General features: G+C 42.2%; 2 protein-coding genes across 3 annotated transcripts; one reads left to right on the top strand and one right to left on the bottom strand.

Annotated features, from left to right (window-relative positions):
• Positions 1–263: 263 nt before the first annotated feature.
• Positions 264–4080, top strand: si:ch73-71c20.5 (DUF4748 domain-containing protein). The gene is made up of 3 exons (XM_012868381.3): positions 264–380; positions 615–858; positions 3692–4080. Exons 1-3 carry the CDS (start codon positions 308–310, stop codon positions 3852–3854), a joined length of 480 nt encoding a protein of 159 aa, XP_012723835.3. The 5' UTR covers positions 264–307; the 3' UTR covers positions 3855–4080.
• Positions 3940–21039, bottom strand: tmbim1a (transmembrane BAX inhibitor motif containing 1a). 2 transcript variants are annotated; one of them, XM_012868367.3, is made up of 12 exons: positions 20875–21039; positions 14950–15267; positions 14771–14838; positions 7837–7901; positions 7708–7761; positions 7563–7613; positions 7426–7465; positions 6283–6320; positions 6068–6155; positions 5891–5986; positions 5742–5795; positions 3940–5644 (listed from the first exon to the last, which is right to left on the bottom strand). In XM_012868367.3, the coding sequence occupies exons 2-12, from the start codon at positions 15260–15262 to the stop codon at positions 5495–5497; spliced, it is 1017 nt and encodes a 338-aa protein (XP_012723821.1). In that variant the 5' UTR covers positions 15263–15267; positions 20875–21039; the 3' UTR covers positions 3940–5494. The 2 variants fall into 2 exon arrangements, with proteins under 2 accessions (XP_012723821.1, XP_021175104.1); XM_021319429.2 differs by lacking the exon at positions 20875–21039 and adding an exon at positions 20697–20849 and having other exon boundaries at positions 3943–5644.
• Positions 21040–22520: the final 1481 nt, after the last annotated feature.

The following is a 22520-nucleotide window of genomic DNA, read 5'->3' as shown; positions in this document are numbered from 1 at the left end:
TCTACCCCATTTTTTTTTTTACTCCAGCCAACCTTTTTTCCTTACATCTGCAAAATGCCAGCTCTGTAGCAATCACGTTCCGTATCTCGCCCTCCACTCATTTATATGAAAAAAATCTTATTTTTGTGCCGTTTGCACAATTATCGAAATTACCGGAAATAATTTAAAATTGGTCACACTTTGTGTAATGGATCGAAATAAAAGGACTTAATAGAATGTTTGACGTCTATAATAGACGCAGAAGTGGCCGCTATGTCAAAGCTGGCCAGCAGGTGGAGTAAATCTGAATTTGGATAGAAGGACGCGCATGCGCACTTACTATTATGGTTTCACAAACATGTCTGCCTCCTGTCTGACAGCAGTTAGGGCATCTCTCTCAGGTAAGACCTTTTTCTGCTAAACGGGGGTTATAAAATGACCATGTTCTTTAGCTTTAAGGGGGTCAGCAGGGGGGCTTGGAGTTTACGTAGCGATAGTTTTGCGGCTTGCTTGTTTGTGCTTTTAAACGCTTTAAATCCCATTCCCTGCGCTGTAAACACAACATTGTTCGCTGAGAGGAGGCAGCGGTGATCGTAGTTCTGGGGCCAAAGTCAGACTCTGAACATGTCCTCCAGGTTCGCACGGCGCTTCCTGCCGGTGGTTCCTCCGGTGGCGGCCTCTGACCTCCACGGCGTGCCACCGTTCGCGGCTTCACGTCTCCTCCGCCGCCGGGCTGTCCAGCTCCAGAACCGAGCCGACGCAGAGCTCCGAGGCGGCCGACCCGGCTGCAGGGAGACCCGGGCAGGACGAGCCGGAGGGACCCGAGTACATCCCCAGGAGGAAGGCCAAGAACCCCATGATGAAGATAGGCTACGCTTGGTGAGCCACTTCCTGTTTCCCCCTCTGCAGCCGACATGACAGGCAGAACCTTCCTCTGCTGATCCACCAGTCCTGGGATCAGCTTCTGCAGACCCGATTCCATTAAGCTGGTTAGAGAAGAACCGGAGTAGAAGGTCAAAGGAACCCTTTAGACCAGGGGTGTCCAATCTGTTTGGCTCATGGGCCGAAATTGTCAAGTCAGAGTTATTAGGGCCATGAAATTAATAAATAACAAAAAAATGATGTGCTCTTTTTACCTGCTCTACAAAACATGATAATTTAAATTAAACAAGTTAGTCAGAAATTCAGCCAGAGATGTGTAAATCACTGTAGATCAGAAGTTAAAAGGGTTTTGCTCATTTTCCTAATTTTCCTCTGCTGGTGGACCAAATCTTTCTTAAAATGTAGTTGGAGGGCCGCACAAAATCAGCACAGGGACTGCAAATGGCCCCCGGGCCGCACTTTGGACACGCCTGCTTTAGACAGATGTTCTTTAAGGCGTTTAAATGACATCTAAATTTTCTGTTCTGTATTGCCAACACAGCAACAAAAACTATTCAGTGTATCGTTGCTCAGAAACACCAGTCCTCTCTAAATATACTAACCTCAAAACATAATTGTAGTGAACAGATGATTAGGACGCAAGCACAGTTTAACCTGTGAATTTCTGATAATATATTTTTACGTGACAAAATGTTGCAGAAGAGACAAACCTCCAGCTCAATCCGCTATTTTTCCATTTTATTTGAAGAACCGAAACCTTATGAAATGAGAACCTTGGTATGCACCAAACTGTTACAATGTCAATAAAAACACATTAAATCAGGATCAGTTTACACTTGTGAACGTATCTGCAAGGTCGGCTCACGCCCTCATCGTTTTCAAGTGATTGGCTAAAAAATATCCCAGGTTTTAATGGCTGCCTAGCCCCAGAGACCTTCTCCCTATCGACAGACATGGTTAGGGAACCCTAACCCTTCAGCTTAGGCCCAGCAGCTAGAAATGACAGGCAGTGAGGACTTTTAGGGTAAGTATTTCATTTGTAAACCATAATTCAGCCATGTCACAGGTGAGAACTCCCTCTCAGGTGTTGTAAGGCCTTGTCAGTCTAAACTACAACTCCAAAGTGATGTTTTGTTACAGCGCCTCTTGTATTTGGTTGCTCTAAAGTTGAGCAGAAGCAAAAGGTTTAGTCTGTTGTGGAAACTTTAGTCCCTCCACGGCCGATTATGGAAGACTCCAGATCAGATGAAGACGTGTCCCTTCTTCTCCAACACTGTCAAATCCATTGTTTTAACATTCTCCAAGATGCCTTCTTGAGGGATTTGTTGGCAGAAGTAAAATATCGGTCAAAAGCAGCAACAGGTCACCCAAAGGCTTGTTTTGAACGTCCTGTCCTGTTCAGTTTTCAGATGTGAAGTCATCACTGGACCGTCAACGCTCTCCCTGCTGGTTTCTATCAGTGCTACAGCGATCATCACTTTGCTCTCTAACTAGCGGAGCAGACTGCATTCTGACCAGGGCTTAAAATTAATTAAAAAAAAAAATCAGCTTGCACCGTTTCTTTAATAACATTTAAAATAACCATTGTTGCATCATTGACCACCTGCAGTGTGTTCATCTGATGAAATGCAGAGTTGTACTCTGTTAATGCTGTTGCTGCAGAGTGCAGAGGATGGTGATCCGTTTATGTTAGTGGCCATAGGAAATAATTATAAAACGTTATGCTGGAGTTGTTTGGTGTTGTTGAAAAATGTGCAGCTTGTGATCCAGGACTGATTCTGCAAAGACAGAACTTTATCTAAGTAGAGGTGCTAAAAGCCCAGGTTGATTTCCTGAATGGATAAAGTAGATAATGTAACTGCATGATACCCACTTATAGTGAATCTGCTCACAGTACAGGAAGCAGGTAGATGGACCAGAGCCAATCGGATCAGAACTGCGGCTAAAGATGCTATCCAGTGTTTTATACCCTTAACAAACGTACAGTGACCATAAAACGCAGCTAAGGTAACGCGTGTGGATTTCCAGAAGACTCTTTTAAAAAGGGCACTGAAGTGGAAAAGTAATGTTTTTGGAGATTACATCACAAGAGTTGAGCTGACTTTAGTAAAGACTATGGTGGCTTTGGAGAGATTGCCTTTAAATAGTCTTACGTGTTTGAGCCTGATTTTGGCTCCGATGACTCCCACTGGACCTAAATCTGCTTTAAGATGAATTTCACCATGTGAAGCAGGAAATTACCTTAAAATCATAGAAACAATTGCTGAATATAAAGAAATCTGGTCATCCCAGTCTTCCCTGGTCCTCTTCAGAGACTTGGCTCTGTATTTTATTTATTTATCTTTTTTGCCAAGTTGACCTGAAACGCAGTGTTCTTGCCTTCGGCTGAAACACTTTGCTGCAACCCCGCAGAATACTAGTAAACGTGTTCAATGGAGGAACTTCACTTAAAACGTGCAAATCAAAAGAACCCCCCCCCCCAAAAAAAAGACTTAAGAACTGATCAGCTGCAACGTCACCAGAATCATCTGAAAGCCGAAGCTTTTAGGAGAAAGGTTTACATCTTGATTTACATTTCACAACAAAACAAATGGCAAAACTGACCAGGTCATGTAGACCCACAGGTTACAAACTATAAACGTGCGATGGATCTGGCTTAAAGCTCTAAGGAACAAATGATGGACATGAAGTAGCAGCAGGAGTTTTTCCTGCTACGTTGTTGCTGCTATTGCTTTAATTGTGGGGGTCGGCAAATACTGCACGAGTTTGCATTTTACACTTTGGGCCGTGCGTCTCCCCTCCACCGACTAAAATATTTCCCTCTCTCCAGGATGCTGGGACTCCCCGCGGGAATAATCGGCTTCATTCTGGCCAAGAGACAAGTGGACAAGAACCGGCTGAAGCAGCTGAAGATCAGGCAGAGGATGAAACAATCCAATGAGGGCGACTATGAGGGCAGTCGGTATCGCCAGCACACTAAACTGGACCAGTGACCCATCAGTTCATCCGTATCCCATCCCCGAGCTACATGTAAATAATAACTATTGCCTGGTGTAAGGACATGAATCACAAGACGCCTCAGATAGGAAACAATTTATTTTATATGACAATGAAAACCGATTGTTTTCTGTAATAAAAATCTGTTACCTAACAACAGCTAGATGGGCTTTACATGCTCAATGCTTGACACTGTTGCTTTAATAAAATCATTACGTGCAACTTTTGCCTGGCATGTTTAAACCTCCGGAGGAGCGGCTTGGTAAATCAGGAGCTTTTGGACACTCCCACTGAAACATTTCTGAAGCTGCGTCTGAACTCCACCCTGCTGACTCAGACCGTCTCCAATCTGACAGGGCAGGGAAACAAACAGCCACAGTAGTACAAAATCCTACCTTTCTTTGGAGAAAAACTACGATATGATACAGGTGGTGTGACTATAAAGGGAGCCTTGCTAAATTAGCACCGTTTGAGCCTTAAATAGTTTCCAAGAAAAAGTGCAGTACATATCTACAGTGGATCTCAAGTGTGCACACCCCTGTTAAAACGCCAGGCTTTTGGGATCAAAAAATATGAGATCATGATAAATCGTTTCAGACTTTTATCCCACTTTGTATGAAACACGTATCCTGTGCAATTCATCTGAAAAACAAGGAAAATCTCTAAGAGGCTGACGTGAAAAATAAGGAAGCTGCAATCTGAGGCGTCTGAAATAAACAGCAGCTGTCCAAAAACTGGATGTTCACCCTGGCAGTAATCCTGAAGTACTTCTAGATGTCCTGTGTCCTCTGCATGTCTGAACTAGCAAGGGGGTGGGGGGGGGGGGGAAGGCAAGATAGCATTCCCAAAATCATCTGCAGACTGTTTCATAATCTGATGAAACTAGAGTCCAGCATTTGGCCTCAACTCCAAGAAGGCAGATAAACAACAAAAACCTGATCAGCAGAAATACACTAGAGCCACAGTGAAATGCAGCGGTGGCAGGATCGCTCTGGGGTTCTCCTTTTCTTCAGATGGAGACGAGGTTTTTTAATAAAGTCTTGAGCAAATTCACAACATCAGCTGGTTCCTGACACCGAACCTTCAGGTGTCAGCTAGAAAACTAGAGATGAAGAGGGGGGTTGAGTTTTTTTCTCATCACCTGATGATGGCTGTGACAAACGTCTACAAAAGACTGAATGCTGAAGGTAAATCACAAAGTCCTCCAACAAAATTGGTCTAATTACTACGCCTCTTGAATTTTTAAAATAATTTTAACCCAAACAGATGAGGTTGTACAGCATATATGTCATATTAAAGGTTTGAAAGGATCTGGTAAGATACTCCTTTTTTTCCCCCCACTTCATAAGAACTTGGCATTTAAACAGGGATGTGCATAACTTGTAGATGAAGCATATATTGTAGTATAAATACGTATATTACAAGTATAAAAGTATTTTTATGTATAGCCCTACAAACAAAATCAAATTCAGCCATTTCACTCGTTCCCTGGATTGGTTTTATACATCTTAAAAAGATAAATGCTAGAACAATTTCCCCCAAAATTTAAATCTGGAAGAAAAAAAAAGAAAAAAAAGAAGGTTTTGCAGGTTTTGCTTTCCAGCGCCCATCCGACACGGCGTGCACTTGGGCAGCCTCATTTGGAGGAAGCTCCAATAATCTGCAGCAGGAACAGGAAGATCTGGACGATGTCCACGTAGATGGAGAGCGCGGCGAAGACGTACTCCTCCGGACCGATGGAGTGCTTCCTGTTTCCTATCAGGAGCTGTGTGTGGTACGCCAGGAACTACAAAAACACACAGAAACAAACAAAACATCATTAAGAGCACATAAACAAAATGAGGGTGGAAATGGTTTTTCCAGCTGAGACGTGAAACACTCACCATGGTGAAGACGATGGCTCCTATCGCTGCGTACAGCATGTGAAGCCACAGGATCTGCAACAGCAAACAGAGGTTAGTAGATAATGACGCATGACGAGCGCCGACTACTCAACTGGCTTTTGTTTCCCTTCACACACGCGCCAACTCACATATTTGAAGGAAAGCACGATGGCTGTGATGATGCCGGTCACAAAGGTAACAATCCCGAGGACGCAGAACAGGCCCTGGCACTTTGTAAAGTCCACCTAGACGGTTGAGACCACAGATCAGCGCGCTGAAATGTGTTCCTCAACAAGAGAAGCTCCGCATTGTGAGGTTTTACACACCTTTGTCTGGAAGCAGAAGACCGTGACGGCGATGCACACAACAGCAGTGATTCCCAGAGCCAGAAACACGGATTTTGTGTCATAGAAACTAAAAAAAAGAGAAAAACTGGATTATTGATTGATCCATTGATTTATTCAACAGACTCGTGGTCCAGAAAGAGTTATTGTTGCGGATTAAACGGGTTTTCCAACATTTTTCCTCTCTCTATTTTTACCTTGAGATGGTCCCTGTCATGTAAGACAACGCCAGGGTCTGAGTTAGAGAAAATAAAAAGAAAGCATGATTATCATGGAGCTCCAATGTTGGAGCGACTGAGAAATCAATCTCATTTTGGACTTCTAGTAATACGCCGTGCCTTGCATAGAAGACATACCCGTTGAATTTGTTCCCATTCTGTCATGTTACAACTACAAACGTCTAAGGATTTGATTTAAGAGGCCAACAGAAAGTTGTACATCGTTGTGAAGTGGAAGCTGTGTAGTTTCACGTTGTCCAGATAATCTGAAGGTTTTGGTCTCCACTTGTTTTCAGCTCCCTTTGCTGCGGGTCTTGGGCTTTATCTCTACTAGCTTTGCACATCTAGAGACCAAAACTTTTTGCCTGTTCTTTACAGAACAGCTCAAACTCATCAACACTAGATGTGAACAGCCATCGTCTTATCTCAGATTCCCAATTTGATTTTGGTCTGAACTCTGATTGGACCATTCTAGCACAGCTCTGGGTCTACGTTTAGAGCCGTTGTCCTGCTTCGGTCCGGATTCCTCCCATCAACTCTGTATCAGTTCCTGGCACATGTAGAGTTCTGAATTTAGACCAATTTTAGTTTCATCTGAGCAGAACCTTTTTCACAAGCCATGAATCATTTTCCTCCCACTTCACAAAGATGTGCTACTCTGTATTGGTCTATCACACCAAACCCTAAAAACAAAATAACTGAAGCTTCCGGTTGGAAAATGACAAAACTGCGAAAAGGCTCATGCTGTAAGAATACATTCACACGGTTCTGAACATCACTCCCATGTTCCATATTAATAGATGGATTTTATAGAGGTCCACTCTGATGTAGCACCACCTCGTGAAAAAAGCTGCATCATTTTGCTGTTTTAGCAGATAAAGCTGAGGCGATGAAGCAACATGTCAAAGGTATTATGCAAAGAGTCTGCAGGGAGGTTTGCTGCTGCCTCGCTGCTAAACCTCGGCATTAAAGTCTCTGGCACGACGGCTACGGCGCTCTAAGTAAATGGAAACATGTGGTGTGGACACTTCAATGTTTGAGTCCAAGAATAAACTGGATCCCAGGCCGGGAAACTGTTTATTGGTTTCCTGTTTGTGATAAACTGCAAGAAGTTCAACTCACGAAGACCAGCAGCAGAATCAAGTTCCATGGGAACTTCCTCCTGAATAAACAAAAAGGATAAACAGAGTTGCTTTAGAATGAATTGGTTATCATTTAAACAAATATTTCCTTCTTTTTTTTGTTCAAATCAAACTCACCGTGGGCCCTTACAGCAAACCAGCACAAGGTGGGTGATGAAATATACAGCACTTTCAACAAAAAAGGAAAAAACAACAACAATAACTAGTGTTCACTTTTACTCCAGCACATGCACTGCTTTAAAGGCTAAAGAGGAAGGCTTACTATGATGCCCAGTACACAGCCTGGTTTTTCCGTACAAAGTCTCGGACCGGCTCTCTGCGGGAAACAGAAAGCGTCAGCAGCAGATTTCTACACTCTGACAGACGCTAAACAGCCACACTGTGTACTCACACGAAGGTGAAAATGGCAACAATGCTGGTAGTGACCAGGAGCTGGGAGGCCAGAATCATGTAAACCTGAAACACACACAGGGGGAGGCTGTTAAAACACAGAAGAACCGGGAGCTGACCGAGCAGCCCAAACAGCTCAGTCATCACTTTTATTGCCTGTTGAAAAAGAGAAAATCAAATAAAGAAAAGAGCAGTTTGTGTCAAAATGATTCAAAATTATGTAAAAACTCCAAAACCAATGGACAGAAAACATCTAACACCACAGCATGGTGTCATCCACAGACAATTATGAATAACATCAGACATTCAGTGAGTTTGTTAATGACTGTGCATTTCCACCACTTAGTGCATCACACTAGAACACAGGGCTGATGGGAAGATTGTGATGGTAAATATTTATGTCGTACATGATGAATAAAACAAGCCTTCTTGTTCCTTTCCCAGCATGAGATCAGCTCTTATTTGATAAGACCCAAATTTCACCTCAGCAATCCGTTTCAGAGCGGTGTGGTTATCTGATGGTCTTCAGCTCTGGGTCATTAGTGACACATGCAGCTCGCTGCCGACTGCCACAACAAATGTCCTGACTTTCTTACATGGAAATGTGAAAATGTGCCGAGCAGCTGCATGTACGTGTTTAGTCAAGCCAAGAATTAGTCCTGTCCCTGGCAGATGAAGATTAAAAATGGTTTAAAAGATAATCCAAAAAGAGAGTCCATTAGAAAAAAATTGGTCTATAATTATATTAAAAAAAAGACATGTAAAACAATTTTTTCCCTTCTCAATGATCCAGTGACAACATGTTTCTTGGCATCGCTGTAAACACGCCCTTCTAATAATTACTGAGCAGCTTTCTGCATATTTCCACTAGGGCTGGACGATATAGAAAAAACCCCCGCATATTGATAAAATAGAAATCATATCGGATCGATATTGATAATTATCAACAGATTCAAAACATATCTTATGTGCAGCCTTGGCCATTTTTCCAAAACATTTAATCTAATGTCATTAGGGAGATTAATGCAGATTTTTAACGGATATGTACACCATTGGGCATGCATCAAATAATCAGCACAAGTACTTTATTATTTCCCAACACGTTTAACTTTTTCTGAAGAATCGGCTGAGAAATAGAAGACCTGTTCCATCTGCTGGTCCTCGCCTTCGGCCGTCTGAAACCCTTTCCAGATGGTAGGGCGCCTAATATGCCATGCAGTGGGTGAGAAGGTCTCTCAACTTTTGCGGGACTCTTTAAAAATACCTGCGTTAGATCAGGTCACTTGGTGCATTGCAAAAAGGGAGCTAAAAGTAAGCTAAATTTCCTTAAAATTTGTATATTTTCCCTTGATTTGAGCAGTTAAATAAGACTTTTTGCCAGTGGAACGAGTATTTTTACCCCTAAAATAAGATAATTAGATATCATGCACTTCAAATAAGATCATGGCAATGAAGTATTCTTATTTTAAGTGCAACAAAACTTATTACATTGGCAAATAGTCTTATTTAGCTGCTCAAATCCAGGAAAAATATACTAATTTCAAGAAAATTGTACATACTTTTAGTTCCCTTTTTGCAGTGTGCCAAGAATTTGGCCACGTTAGTTTCATTTTGTTTTTGTCTCCTACTCAAAGGTTGCTGAACCAAGACATAGAAGCGAAATAAAGAACAGATTCCAGCATTGAACATTTCAAATCATTCTCATCTGCAGAGAGGGTTGTGGGTGGACGTAGGTCACCAGTCCATCACAGGGCGAGACAAAGGACAGACAACGCAGTCAGGTCCTCAAACGCAGGACGTTCTTCTGCGAATAGCAGGAGACCTTTGCTGCAATTGCCTTTTTTAGCATAGTCATATCATCAGAGAGTCGTGCTCAAGTCCCTCTAATCAGCAGACCGACTGCAGACTGACTTGGGCTCACATGCAGGAAACTGCTGCAAGAAATAATCCAACTCAAAGAACAGTTTTCAAATCACCGGAAACTAAAAAAGGAAGGGACTCCCTTGCAGGAAGGAAAGCTTAAAAAGATAGTTCAACAAGCACCAGGGGCCTTATGTGCCAAAGAGAGCGCTGGTTTCATACAAAAAGTTAGTGGTAGGAAGAAATCCTGAAACATGCGGCGCCCAAAAAATAATCAGATGTATGAACCAGTGAACCGTGTCCTCTACTGCACACTCAGGAAATGCCGAGCGGGTCCGCGTGCGTTTTGGTGTGCCCTGTTCCCGCCCCTGATTACATAAGGCAGATCACTATAAACATCCAAAAGCACCCAGGATGTGTCCAAATAACCATGGCAACAGCGCTGTCAGCCGGTCACAGAGTCAACTTGAGGGACATTTCTAGTGAGTTACAGCAAACCAACAGCTTCTTAAGTGACCTCAGCGACCTTGAAGAACTGGCTGAAAGCCTGTCTGCTTGTAGCGTCTTTGTTCTTCATGGTCTGTCAAATCCAGATGGCAAAGTCTGCTGCGTTGAGCTGCATTATAGCTCAATTCTGGTCGCAATGGTACACCAAATCATTGTAATGACGTGACTATGCCTCCCATACTTCGCTGCAAAGGAGAGCCACAGTTCAGAGGAATTTTATCTGGGCTATCTGAACAACAAGAATGAGGCCGTCCCATACAGCAGGCTCGGGCCGGATTAGGGATGACTGCGAAATGTCAGCCCAGTCAGGCAGCTCCTTCTGAAATGGAGCTTAAAACGGGACCAGCGACGCATTGTTCCTCCTAGTTTCCCCCTGTAGCGCTGGGGCCTGTTCAACAATAACGGCACTGGGCAACCTGAACCGGCTGACGATCCGCTCACCATCACGTAGCAGCAGGTCAGCAGGATCTCTGAAAACACGCTCCCTCTGCATTCTTCCGCCGGCCAGGTCCTCCAGCAGTGCCAACGCTGCCGCCGTTCCATAGTTACATGCAACTTTACAGATATTTATGGACACGCGTGATTGTCCACCTTAGGAATCATCACACCTGACTTGTTTGATGTTAATCTGCTGAATCGACCCCCTTTTCTTTTCCATTGAGAATGAAAGAACCCCTTAGATAATTTACATGTATTTTATGGTCATTGGCACACACACCAACACACTTTACATCTACATGTGACAAAAACAGAGGAATATTTGCAGTTTCCCTCTGATTGAGGATGTTTCCATCCATGTTACGTTATTGGGTGAGGCCAACTTTGTTTCATCGTTCAGGTTCAAACAATATCAAAATCATGAAGAACAACATCGGGTTCAAAGTTCTTTGAGTTAGATACAACTGAACCGAGTTATAGCTCAGTGTATTTAGGTGAGTTGTTGGACTTTGAAACATTGCAGGTTAGTTATCTGTAAATGTGCTTCGTATATGAGCCCCCAGGACTTTCTTCAGAATCATGTTGCCACCAGTGCAGAGCTTGCTCAACATTGACAGGAGGTGGATGTGAGTCCATCTAAGTGCAGAGGGAGATTTTGGGACCTTGTACGGATTTGTACATCATCCTTAAGTGCTATGAAAGGCGCTTTTAAATGAAATGTATTATTATTATAACAACCTTTTTAAGAGACAGAAAACCACTTCTGTGGCAAGAAAAACATCAAGGGCAGACTAAAATTGTGAAGGATGAACAGCAGAAGACTGCTGCCAGTTTAGCTCATTGAATAAATCATTCTTAGGACTGTTAGACACCAGGGCTCACACTCAAAGAATCCTAAGACCAAAAGTAGCTCTTAGTGACGTCATTTTAGGATAAATCTTAGACTTTCCCAAATTCAATGCTTTTTCTTAGAATTTCACCTCAGTACGATGAAAGTTATTCACAAAGCATCCTAGGTCTTAAGAGAGCTCCTACAGTGAATAAATGTTAGGAGTAGTGAGGAGGACTTTTAGTAAGAGTGTCTGAAGCAGGAAGATGGTGGAAACAGAGAGAGCTGATTGGCTGATCCACTACCTAACAGTGGAGGAGATGAGTACGTAGGCTTCTTTAATGGTTATATAATTATGAATGTGTAGATTAGACAAACTTTATCATTTCCATAGGGGGAAATTAATTAGTTTCAGCAGGAGGATGGATTAAAGGTGTGGCTCTAGTATCACAATTTTATTGAGAATTTAAAAAAAAATAGGAATGAATTATGGGAAAAGGTTTTGATAATCATGAATAAAAAGTGGAGAATTTTACAAAGAATATAGTGCATTGCATGATAACGTCTGTGATGACAAGCCACACAGGGTAAGAGCACACCCCACAACAATTTGCTTTCTCTTTAATTAACTTTATAGTTATTACTTTAAATATTCCTTAATTATGCTTCTTAGTTTGTTCCTTTATCACCTTACAATGTTTATATGGAGTGCACACATATTAACACTGCAAGGTCAATTCAGTTTATGTTGTATTAATACTCTTTTTCTTTGTTTGAGTTACATGGGTGTTTGGTTTTTGGCTTCCCCTTCCGGATGGGCAAAAGGCGTGGCTAAGGGCCGCATCACTGAAGTGCAGCTGATGGCCTCATTGGACTGAACCAAATGCCTCATGCCAAGAGGGGAGTTTTAGGTTTATTTCATTGTTTGAGTTAGTAGTTATGTGGCAGTCATTTTATTTCCCCCTATTGTGTGTCTATGGTTTAGCTAAACTAGTATTTAAGGGCCCTTGGGTGTCATTTGATTAGGTCAGTTTGGTCTGTGTTCAGTATTTTAAGTTGACCTCTTTTATTGGCATGCCGGTTAAATTTCTAACTTTGTTAACTATTTTTTGTCTTTTTGGGTAAATAAAACCCACTCAGATCAGCAGCGATCTGAATCACTCTGACGCTAAGACTCCTCGTTAGGAATCTTTAGGCTAGGATAGGAGCTCTCTGACAGGACTCTGAGAATGGTGGTGAATACGGGACTGAAATAAAATCTAAAACAGGCAAGCCCTAGAGTGACGTGTGGTGAGGATCATGACTGTGAGGCACTGACGCTTCTGGAGTCGGATCTACAAATACATGAACCCAAAATAGACACTCAATTTTGACCTTAATTTAAATATTTAGTTGCTTTTATTATTATTATTATTATTATTATTATTATTATTATTATTATTATTATTATTATTATTATTAATGATATACTGTTTTAACTGTATGACAAAAATACAGTTTTTTTGGGGGCCGATCTCTCTTTTTTAATTAAAACTGTGTCATCTTACTGTTATTTATGTATAAGGCACTGCACCATTCCTTGAATCTATGAATATCTCCATCATTGGTTCACTAAAAATCATCCTTGTGTGCCTTATTTATTTATTTATTTTTTATTCTGGCTTCTTCAATTGAGATAATTACCAAGGAGGACGACCTGGACCGCTTTTGGTCCAGCTGGATATTTTCAGTCTTTTCCTATTCCACTGAAATGAAAAGGCGTGAAAAGTAGAAAAAGGTGGTGTCATGTAGTGCAGCCAGTCTTTTCAGGTTTAAACCAGCGGGTCTGCTTTCTCCCACTTCTTTGAAGCAGATCTTGGAGTTGGTCGTCTTCTCTCTAAAACCTCATGTTTCCATTGCAAATCCAGTTTAGCAAACTCCTGTAGTATAGTGATGTAATCCTCCATTCTATCACGTACTGTCAGACTAGTCAGCGCAACACCCCCACACCCTCTGCGTAGAAGTAGAGCACGTTACCCTTTATTCCTATGGGTCTGAGCACGGCCCCCGTTAGGGCGATACGGTGCTCTCTCCCTCACCCTCAAATTTCAAAGATTCCTTCTTCTGATCTAACATGTATATGGCTGATACGAGAGAACCATGGGCATGGGTCAGTATATGTGTACAGCACAGCGCTATCAGAGGTGCGGCACAGCTCCTCACTGCCTCACCTCGTCCTTCTCGCAGGTGTTTGAACAGCAATGATTAAATTCAAACCATAAAAATGTTGAAGTCGTACTGAAAACACATGTATGCAACAGTGAAGTGGACAAACTGATTTGATCCCATCAGTGTTAGCATTTCATTTGTCACGGGTGCCTAACCCCCCCAAACTCCCCTGACTGCACGTCAACGCCTAGCGCTCATCCTATATTATGGCAACAGTGACATTTATGATACAGTCTATTTTTGGGTTTTCTTTCTCTTCCTGGAAACAACTCACAATCGTGCCGCACAACATCGTTATGAATAAAGGTCAACATATTCAAACCGCCCAGGAACAGGTCTGTGGTGATCTCAGACCTGTGACCAGGAAACGCCAGGACTTTAACACCACTGGCCTGGTGTCAGTCCTTAAAAATTAGCTGGAAACTAAATGTGATCCACCCAAGGCTCTAAGAGAACATGACAGAGAGCTGCAGTAGTTAGGAAGAGTTCATAATCACTAAATGAGTCAAATCCACTGAGAAAAATTGAATACTGTTTACACTCTCTTCACTAAAACAAAGAAAAAACATAAAATCTAAAAAAAAATGGAAGCCACAAATCAACACAAAGTGCTGTGCTCATGTTCTCCAGTGCAATATCAGCTTAGATAAGGGTTAGAAATCAAAAGAAATAGGAAAAACGTTAACTTGACTCCAGTCATGCAGGTGGATGTTAAAGGGAGTTTAAAAGAGAAAACCTTGATAAACAAATATACTCTATTTAAAAGAAGTTTCTGATAAATATGGATTTACATAGAAGTGAAATGAAGCAAAGTAATCCCTGATAACCTAATATTCTTTAGTCTCCAGCCGGAGAGCAGCTCTGTATTCAATTCATGCAGCTTTGCATGAAACATTGTATGCATAGCAGAACACTGCAGCTCTTCAGAGAAACATCCCAGCATGCATTTCATTCCTCATCACCGGTGGCACAATAAGCTACAGCCAGATGTTTCATACAGACGCTGTTATTTGAAGTGAAAAAAAAAAGAAAGAAAAAAAAAGAAGGTGCTTTCCAGGAAAGCCAGCTTTAAAACGCGCTGCGCGTGCGTTACCTTTCTGATGAAGGCGTGCCGAATGCTCAGGTCGTCCCAGTTGCTGCCGCTGGCAGCGAACTCCTCATCTGCGTCATGGGCGGAAAAGAACACGTGGTCAGAAACCAGAAAGATAAGTTCTGTTTGTTCTGCAGGTCAGATTTGTAGAAGTCGAATCGTAACACCAAACTGCACCGTACCTGAGTTCAGAACCCCTGATGGTATGGTGGGCGGGATGATTGGAGGCATGGGTGGCGGGGAGGGGTAGCCTGCTCCTGGGGGTCCTGCATGGTGAGGCTGTCCTGGGTACGGCGCGGGAGGATACCCCGCTGGCTGGCCCGGGTAGAGAGGGGCGTTTGGACCGCTTGGGTAGGGAGCAAAGGGCTGGCCTGGTTGCGGACCACCGAAGGACGGGAAGCCGTATGCTGGAGGAGGAGGGTAGCCGCCGCCCTGAGGCGCGTACAGCGGACCACGGGAGTCCTCATACTCTGGAGGGAAGTCTGACTTGGACATGGCGCCTGTAGGGAGGGGAGAGGAGCGTGATCCAGTTACCCTCTGGTTTGTGTTGTTGCTAAAAAACACGACATATGCTCTTACAGCAGGGAGGTCGCCTTAGTGCGATTGTGTGGCGAAAAGATCGATTAATCTGAAAACAGTGATTCAGGAACACGATGAAGGGAAAAAAAGAACAAGCCCTTTAATTATGGCTCCAGCTGGGGCAACATTAACACATGGAGGAACAACCAAGACATTAAATAACACAAAATACACAGAAGGTCCACATCTCCTTAACACGTTAAACACACAAGTTGATAGTTTCCAGAACATGAACACAGAGTAGGTACTGATGCGTTAGTCTCTATAATAAAACGGACTGACCTTTTATACCCCGCTATTAGGATCGCCTCTAAAAGTTCTGATCGGACCGTTTTCCACCAAAGCAGGCAGGACTGCTCAGTGAAACAAACATCTGTGGGGCTCTCTTACCAAAAAACAAAACAAAGGCATGAACATGAACAGGACTGGTGTGGAAAATAAGGGAGCTGCACCAATCTGATAAAGATGAAACTTGAGTAAAAGCGAAGCTGGCAGGGCACAAGCAGCAGATTTTAAAGCAGCCGCCTGCAGATGCTACCTGAGCAGATAACCTGACTAACCAGCCAAAGACAGCTCGTCTTATGTTATAAAAAAGACAACAGTATAATACTCCACACAATATGTTCCTGTAAACTATTACTAAACGTTTATCGTCCATTCATTTGCTATTTTTGCTTGAGTCTTTCTATCAGGGCTATCTGTTGGGGCAGTGGTGGCCAAGGGGTCAGAGTATTGCGCTTTTTTCTTCTCTTTTTTGCTGCCAAAAAATAAATTAAACAGGGGATTTTTATTAAAACAAGGTAGATTTGAACAAATTCTTGTAGGTCTGAAAAAGGCTCTCTGGCTCCAAACATTCTGGGGTCGACTGTTTTACCTTAAATTTTGCTGCTCTAGAAAATGATTTTTGTTCATTCTCAACAAAACCTACAGGAATTCTCTAATAAATATGCAAATAAAAAAAAAGAAGAAAAACCTTCTAGCAAAGAATTAAAGATGGAGAAAAAATAAAGTAAATGCGTATTGTTAAAAAAGTACTTTAGAAAACCTAAGTAGCAGAGCCGCCACACAAGTTGCATGTTATTCCGAAAGTGTCTAAATGCAGAGCAGCTGCATTTGGGCTTTTAGGGGAATAAACACGCAGTGAAAGAATTCAAGCGATGCCTCCACCTCTCGCTGCCATGACATCACAGCCAGAGCACCAAGCAACGGGACAGAAAACAGTCGCTGGAAAAGTGCGGTCACAGAGCAAGCAGCCGTGCTGATCCCGCCTGGGCCGCTGAAATCGGACAGAGGCGAGCTTTAGGTTTCACTTTGAGATGTGTTTGAGCAGCGGGGTGGAGCCGTCGGGACACAACACAGCACCTCGGAGCCTTAAAACATGTCGTTAACCATGTCTGCTTATTTTGAAAGTGCCGATTGTGTTTGAGAATCACAATCGGCCTACGTTATCACGTGACTCTGAGTCAGTGTGCTGTCACCATGACTCACACAAAAACATGTAACGTTCAAAGAGGAAAACCCTGGTCACACTTGCTGACACAAAGAAATCCATTTCCTCAAAGTGATTTAAATGTAATGCAACCAAAATTGCACTAAACATCTATTCAACCCCAATAATCATCCTTGTGTTGATTTTAGTAATTGCTAAAGCTGCTGTAACACAATATAGAGCAAATGATCTTTTTACTAAGACACCTGATTATTAGGATGGACAGCTTTCCATCCATGAAGAACAGCAGCAATGTTTTCACTGAGCACCAATCTAATAAATAATGCATCTATTAAACTGTCTTCATTTCCTTCCACTGTCAATTTTTACTCTCTGCACTGGGCGCTGATTCTCAGCAAGAGAAGTCAGAGAAACTGCTCCTGAGTGACTTCTAACTATCAAGAAGGAAGAGCGGTAAACCTTTAAGGGCGTAATGGATAGTATTTTTTTTTTGTGTGCCCTAAATTTACTTTTCCTGCGAGAACAGTGGATGTCAAATACTCGTCTTTTTGCTGTTCTGTCACACATGAATATTTCTGTTCAAATACATTTTTACATCAGACAAAGACACAAAAAGCAGTTTTCAAATGGATGTTTCATTTATTAAAAAGGGATCAAACAATCTAAACCAACGAAAATGCACTTGCCCCCTAGATCTAATAACTGCCTGCACCGCCTTTGGCAGCCGAAGTCGGCACCATTACTGATCTGGGGTCTCGTTTATAAAACATTGTCTTGGATCTGTACTAAAAATGTCCATATGCCGAACAGCTGAAAACGATGTACGCAAAAAAAATAAAAAATAAATTCCTGATCTATAAAACCATGTTTGCACACAGCTGCATCTGGTTCCGCCTCAGGTTCTGCCCTCCGCGCGCCCAAATCCAACCATAAATGCTCGATGCAAAGCGCCTCGCGCACACTGAAAGGTCTTGTTAAAAAGTGAACTTGATTGCTGTTTTAAACCTCGAGGGACTTCCTTACTGAGCTGTGGTCCGTGCTGAAAGTCTTCTCAGGGAGGCCAAGTGGGATGAGGATCCCCCCCCCCCCAATGAAGCATACCGACACCAGCATTTTAGGAAGCTGCTGGCACACTCCACAGCTGAGCGTGCCTCCTCTGTGCTCTGGGCTTTGGAGAGCGGGTTAGGACCCAGCAGCTGAGGGGGTAGCCACTGTCCGCTGTCGGTTATAGCGGGATGCAAAGATGCAGGGAGTCTAGATGGGCATATTAGCAGGTCATCATCTTGGGCCAGGAAATCTCAGTGATCCCTGAAACAGCGTTTCCTCCCAATTCTCCCGTCTGCAAGGTTGTCCAGTCATGCCGCATCCACCGGGCGCCATGGTATTTAAATGTTGACAGCAATGCAACTGCGTCGCCAACTTCCCGTCTCCAACACTAGCGTACGCATGGGTGAGAGTTGCCCTGAGGACCGCCGCACATTGTAACGTCAAGCTTTTCTTTATAGGCGTGGAAAGTGACGTACGCAACATTTAGTCCTTGGTTTCTGCGCACACAAGCTTTATAAACGAGAGCCGAGGCGCCTTTATCTTTCTGAGTAAATGCTGGGAATTGACCCACTGTGTTGTCTGGGACTGATGACATCAGTCTGACTTAAAAGCTATCCAGTGCAGCTCTATGTGTACAAGGTACAGCAGGGTAAAAAAGTTTTTAGTCATTTAATCAGTCACCGATTGTGCAAGTTCTCCTACTTAGAAATATGAGAAATCTGTAATTTTCATCATAGGTGTGAGAGACAAAATGAGTGAAAAAAAAAAACAGGAAGCCACATTGTAAGATTTAAAAAAAAATGGTGGGAAATACGTATTTGGTCAATAACAAAAGTTCAACACAGTACTTTGTAGAATAACATTTGTTATCAATGACAGAGCTGAAATGTTCCCTTCGGAGGGCCGAAACTGACAAAATTAGAAATAAAAGCATATATTTATATATATTTTTTTCATTTTCCCTAGACATGCGTTTTCATCATAAAATGTATATAATTTGTTTTGCCTTTTTCTTATACAAGCCTTTGTTCTTTTTGCATTTCCTCATCTCCTATTTTTGCTCTACCCTATACATTTCTGCCTGGTTATGCAAATGAGGAGGAGGCTGGGAACCTCATGCTGCTGCCACTATGGCTGCCACTACCGGCTGCTGTCGCAATGGCTGCCAGGTTATCAGTGAGCTGAGGCATTTAGCGACTTGATTTGGAAACAACGCTGTAATTCCAGACATTATTAACTGTCGTTAGGACACTCAAGTCGCATGTAATTTCGAAAGTGTCAAAACGCAGCACAGAATGAAAAATGAAGGAAAACTGTTCTCCTACAAACTTTTTATTCAAACCTTTATTCTATTGTACCACACATCCATTGATTGATTTATATTGTTACTGAATTATCGTCAGGCCCTAGTCACTGGAGTCCCAAAGCCTTAGAAATGTCTTTGTAATCCTTTGCAGACTGACACATAAAAGTGTGGATTTATGCTAGTTGTGCACATTCAAAATGCCCTTCAAGGCAAAAACATATTTGTGTACCATATGTAAATTAAATTTAACCTGTCAGAGGTCAAGTCCAAACATCTATTCTAGGGCTGCATAATTAATCGCATTAGCAATATTATCGCAATTTAAAAAAAACAACACAATTTCCAAATCGCAGAGGTCTGCTATTTCTGACTACATAACAATAAATGTCCATGTTTGTATAATCAACTGTGTTTTTACCAGAAACTTTCAGGAATCTCAACATAATATTAAGTACTGGTCAAACTGTTTACTACCTAGGCTTGTTTGTTGGTTGCACTTTATGTTCAATGAGGTTTGATGTCCAATTTAACAAGCTATTGTCTTGAATAATAATTTTCTGATTTCTAAAAACAGTTACATTTCTTGTTTTAAACAGTCCTTGTTTACAAACATTTTTATCCACAGGCCATTTTTTTGCTTGTGGTTAATGTAGAGAAAAGTCAAAATTAAATCAAAATTAAATTTTGATTTTTTGGCAAAGTCATACAGCCCTAGTCCATTCTGTCTAATACATAATATCTCAAATAAACGACTACGGGCTGATAATTATCGCTGCTATTTATTTTGCTGGCCTTACAGCTTGTTGGGGCTGTTTACATAGCAAATAGGATAGAGTCCAATACAATCAATAAACGTCTTGCGGAGAAACTATGGCGTCTTTCTTATTATCAGTTTTATCTGCAATGATCTTATAGCGTTAGGACTCATCATACTTGTTTCTCATATCACTAAAACCTTTTAACCTACTTCAGTCCTTTGATTTTTATTTGATTCTTCAGAAGTCTACTGGTCAGGTAAAAATCAGAGGTGGGTACTGCTACTGCAGCCATCCCCACAGCTGCTGAACATCTTTTCAAAGACCTGACCAGTTAATCCATGACATACAGCGAGGCCCCAGCTTGTTTCACTTTAACAAATGAAATCATCGTTTGAAAACGGCATGTTGCATTTACTTCGCTTATCTTTGTCTGACAATATAACTTGTTTTTAACAAAATAGCCTAAACAGAAAGATTCAGACCATTTTATCTGCATTTCTAACCTGACAAGACCAGGATACAGGTCCAGAGTCACGGCTGACTGGGACTCTAACACCAGCACTACTGTTGTTGTTGTTGTGCGGGAATGACAAGTACAAACATGTCCCAAAAATAAAGATACTTTGTGTATCAGAGATAAAGGTTGTGCTGAAGCAAGTGGGAAACAGATTCGCACAAGAAGCCATTACATGTTGTTGTATCATGGTTGTCCATGTCATTCACCGGAAAACAAGTTTCAGCTTTGAAGTCTAAACGGGAGAACTGCTCCTCGGCGGCTGACAGACTTACTTTATTCTGACTGCGGGTCAGAAACCTGGCTCAGAAAGTCCCTCCACCCTGTGGCCCGCAGAGCAACAACAGCGCCTTTCAGGTGAAGCTCTGACGCCACACCAGTTGCGGAACACCGTCCCGGCCCAGAGCTGCTGCCATGGAAACTACGACAGAGGTCCGGCTCGCGCTCACTCACCGATTTCTGAGCCGTCCGGCTGCTTCTCAATATCCCCGACGACACTTCAGCCACTCCCGGTGCTCTGAAAAGGCTGGAAGCTTGTATAACCTCCGCGGAGCAGGATAGAGGCGATGTGTGACAGCAGCGAAGTTTTCCACGAACTGTGAGAGAGAAAGAGAGAAAGAGAGAGAGAGGAGGGCTGCGGGGTGGAGTCCAGAGGAATCTGCTGAACACACCCACAGAGGCCTCATGTTCAACAGGCTCCACTCACGTCAAAAAGCCATCAGAGAGCGCATCCTACCCACCCAGCCTTATTCATTTACCGACAAACAGCGACGTATAATATTCTGCACCTACCCTGACTCTAGTTTCTAATTTCCTCCTGTAGAATTAAGAGGCTCTTAGATGTATATGGATGGCGTGACTCTCCGTCCAGGGGGGGCTTCCGTCAGGGGGGCTGCATGTACAGGCACTCCCCAAACAGGTTTTCACCGGTAAAACAGGCTTTTTTCCCCTGTAAAACATGTTGTAACCACTGATCTACTCACTGTATGCGGTTTCTTCATGGACTTATTGTAAATGGTGATGGCTACAGGCAGGAAGGATGTCCTGTAGCGGTCTGTCTTACAGCTGATCTGTAGACACTCTGTTGTTGGACAATCATTTGATTAAGAGCACGCTCAGGGTTGTCCATAATGTTCTTAATTTTATGAAGTATTCTTCTTCGCAAAGTCATTTCCGGAGGTTCTAGAATAGTACCAGAACAGAGCTGGCCTTCTTTATAAGCGTCTTTAAGTTGGTTTCTCTGATGCTGCCTCTCCACAACAGACGTATAGAAGATCTGCTGCAAACTCTGAAGGATCTAAGCTTTCCCAGGAAGTACAATGAGCTCTGTCCCTTCTTGTAGACAACTTCACAGTTGACCGAAGTATTTCTATTCCCAGCAGGGTAATTGTGCTGGTCCTACTCCTGTAATCTACAACCATTTCCTTTGTTTTATCCACATTCAGAATGAGCTGATTGTTTAATCTGACTATAAACGCCTGGATGCTAAAGTGGCTGCAATCGACGTCTGATCTGCAGAATCTTAACCAGTACTTATTGAAAGGGTTGTTTTATTTTATTCTTTACAAAACCTCAACTACTGTTGAACAAATGTTGCTTAAAATATGAAATACGCAGAGTAGCAGCTTTTTTTTAAAAAAAAAAAAGACACTTTTAGACCACGCTGAGAATAAAGACAAGCATGAAGCCTAAAACACCTAAGATTAGGAACTTCCAGGGTGTCTGGACGTCCAAAGGCACCACATTTATATCAAATAAAATCCCAAAACTGATATTTTACACAAGTGTGAGAAACAAAAAAAACCCAACAAAACAATAAATCTATTTTTCATTTTAAACAAACAGAATATATAAATAACGTGTATTCAACTTTTCAGTAATTATTTCAGAAATATGTTTATGTGCTGCAGAAGACTATGAATTTATTTAATTTCTTCAACTTACAAATCAAACAAAATAAAAATAAAGCTTCTCACAAATCATCATAATTATAGTAATCACAATAACAACATATCTAGAATAAAAACGTGTAAAGCATGTTATTAGATTTAAGGAGGAAAAAAGGTGGATCACTCTCCAGTGTCTCCCATGGTGCCCCT

Source organism: Fundulus heteroclitus, chromosome 6 (assembly GCF_011125445.2).
Source record: "Fundulus heteroclitus isolate FHET01 chromosome 6, MU-UCD_Fhet_4.1, whole genome shotgun sequence".
NCBI classification, from domain to species: domain Eukaryota; kingdom Metazoa; phylum Chordata; class Actinopteri; order Cyprinodontiformes; family Fundulidae; genus Fundulus; species Fundulus heteroclitus.
This window is presented reverse-complemented; position numbering and strand designations above follow the sequence as displayed.